The 2,739-nt window shown below is 30.0% G+C and overlaps 1 protein-coding gene across 1 annotated transcript; it reads left to right on the top strand.

Annotated features, from left to right (window-relative positions):
• The first annotated feature begins 2,139 nt into the window (after positions 1-2,139).
• On the top strand, positions 2,140-2,739 carry LOC110739437 (agamous-like MADS-box protein AGL80). Its single transcript, XM_021919895.1, has one exon. It carries the CDS (start codon positions 2,182-2,184, stop codon positions 2,737-2,739), a length of 558 nt encoding a protein of 185 aa, XP_021775587.1. The 5' UTR covers positions 2,140-2,181.

Raw genomic sequence — 2,739 nt, 5'->3', positions numbered from 1 at the left:
TGTTTTCTCGAAGCAAGAGCGGAGTTTTTATTAGTTTATAACCTTACTAGGCTTCTACCACCATTCGTGGCCTGTTCTAATTTACTGAACAGTTGAACTGAACTGAATTGATTAAAACTGAACTGAATTGAATTGAACTGAATTATACTGAACTGAAATGAACTGAAGTGAATTGTTTATGAGAGTAGGAAATTAGGAACTAAACTAAATTAAAATTAAGCTGAAGAGAACAAACCTCAATGTTATGATAAGCTTCTTTGTTTCCCTCCTTTCTTCTATTAACTAACGGGTATTTGAATCAATAATTGGGTTGTTCACTTCATCTACATGGATGTCATGTTTATTTGATTGAATTGGCCTTGTATTGATCTAACAGCTAATTAAGGCTTGTGCTAACTTTCTTCTTTGATTAAGCAAAGCCAAAAAATGTGCAACTGAAGATGAAACAACTAAAAGAAAGGGGAAAATACAAGTTAATCTGCCAGATAAACAAATTTTTGTTAATCTGATGTCCTTTTTGTAAATATATTGAAAAAGCAGGGTCATTTTTTTCAGTACTTTTGGTGAGTTGTTCAAAACTGTTTGCAACTTGCTTTTACTGTTTGGTGAGGAAATTACACATGTACCCCTCAACTAGTATATGAAAAGACGCATATACCCCTCCACTGATACTTGAAAAGACAATTATACTCCCAGATAAACAAATTTTGTTAATCTGGGGAAATAACTGGGTAACCCCTGAAAGAAAGGGAATGTTAATTATACTAATTAGTTGGCACTAGACCTAATATGCCAAATTTCCTATAACTTTTTTTTTCATGGTGATTATTATAGATAAAGTTCCTCCCAAACTATACAATAAAGTACGTAGTTCATGGTTTAATTTACATTTTATTTTTCTACAATCCATTGCATTATTAATTTTATTACTCAAGCAAATCAGGCCATATTTTTGAATAAAGAGACCATAAGCAATTGTGTACCTTTATTTTTTTAACAAAAACTCAAACACTATCATTATTTTTTTTTTTTTTTTTGAAATAAAACACTATCATTATTATAATGTTTTTCTATTTAATTAATATTCATACAATCACCAATTATTCTTAAATGTTTGTTAATTAAAATCAATTATACTCTTTATTATGAGATAATGAGAGTTAATTTTAAAGATTTAACAAATAATTTTTTATTATTTAATTGCAATTCATTACCAAGATACTAGAAAAATCATACTGATACGTACTCATTATATGCTTCTTGATTGTGACAATGCATGATTCATTCGTTATTGTATGACATGTACTTCTTCTTTTCAATTTAGTTGACAATTTTTTAATGACGTTTGTCAATATATTAATTCAACTTTGAATATCTCTAATTATTTAAAAATAAAAATAATAAACAATCAACATTTGAAAACACGCATTCTTCATCGGAGAAATATAACACATGCAAGTAATCCTACATACATAACTAAGGGTTTTTTTTTTTTTTTTTTTCACATATCTATAAATCACAAAAGATAATCAAACCAGAATTCGTGTCAACTAATTTAGAATTGAGCAATTATAAGATACCACATCTTGTTGTCCCAAGTTCGATTCCTATTTATTTTTAAGTTTTTTTTTTTTCAATGAAAAAAAAATATCACTTGAATGTATTTATTTTTCATATCTGAGCAAAGAAAGAAAACAATTTGACTAAATATTTTCCAAATCAAATTGATTAACTACATCATAATCATATATTACATGTGTTTCAATTTGAAATCTACACAACATTATTATCCTTGGCTAGAGACAATGGCTTTAAAAAATTTATACATAATCAATGCTAATAAATCAACAAATTAATTATATAAAAGGATCTCTTTCCTTTTTCTTATGATATCAAAATAATTTCCTAATTATAACTATTAAACTTATCCTAGTAGCAAACCATGCAGTTAACCAAAAAAATTATCTTTGATGATACATTTGAATATCTTCATCCAGCTATCATAATGCATTTTCTACTTTAATGACAAAAATAATGTGGTAAATAATTGTAATTATAATCATAATCTTGTCATAAATTAGATTCCCTTGTAAAAAATGTGTATATAATCCCCTTACTTCTTTAGGAGAAATCACACCCAAAAAAAAACATTTCTTCTTGTTTTTCCTCCTCTCTTATACAATGACAAGGAAGAAGGTCAAGCTAGCCTTCATCGCCAATGACTCGGCTCGAAAGGCAACCTACAAGAAGAGAAAGCGAGGCCTATTGAAGAAGATGGACGAGTTGACCACCCTATGTGATGTCAAGGCTTGTGCCATTCTCTATAGCCCGTATGAGACCCGACCAGTGGTGTGGCCCGCACCATCCGGTGCCAAAGACGTGATCGCGAGCTTCAAGAGGCTGCCGGAGATGGAGAAGGTGAAGAAGATGGTTAGCCAAGAGGAGTTCCTTAGGCAAAGGGTGGCCAAGGCACATGAACAACTTAAGAAGCAACAAAAGGATAATAGAGAAAAAGACATGACTCATGTTATGTACCAATGTTTGGCTGGTAAGAGCATACAAAATATGAGTTTATTAGACCTAAGTGATCTTACTTGGGTGATTAATCAACATTTAGGTGATATTAACAAGAGGGTTGATGTTTTAAAAAAAGAAAATATCCGCCCTAATAAAAACAATAATAACAACATTATTATTCACAATAAGAGTAATGCTAATAATAATACTCACTTGGGGTAG

The sequence above is a fragment of the Chenopodium quinoa genome, unplaced genomic scaffold (assembly GCF_001683475.1).
Source record: "Chenopodium quinoa cultivar QQ74 unplaced genomic scaffold, ASM168347v1, whole genome shotgun sequence".
NCBI classification, from domain to species: domain Eukaryota; kingdom Viridiplantae; phylum Streptophyta; class Magnoliopsida; order Caryophyllales; family Amaranthaceae; genus Chenopodium; species Chenopodium quinoa.
This window is presented reverse-complemented; position numbering and strand designations above follow the sequence as displayed.

Coding starts and splice junctions, on each gene's coding strand:
- LOC110739437 (XM_021919895.1), top strand. CDS start 2,182: ATGACAAGGAAGAAGGTCAAGCTAGCCTTCATCGCCAATGACTCGGCT.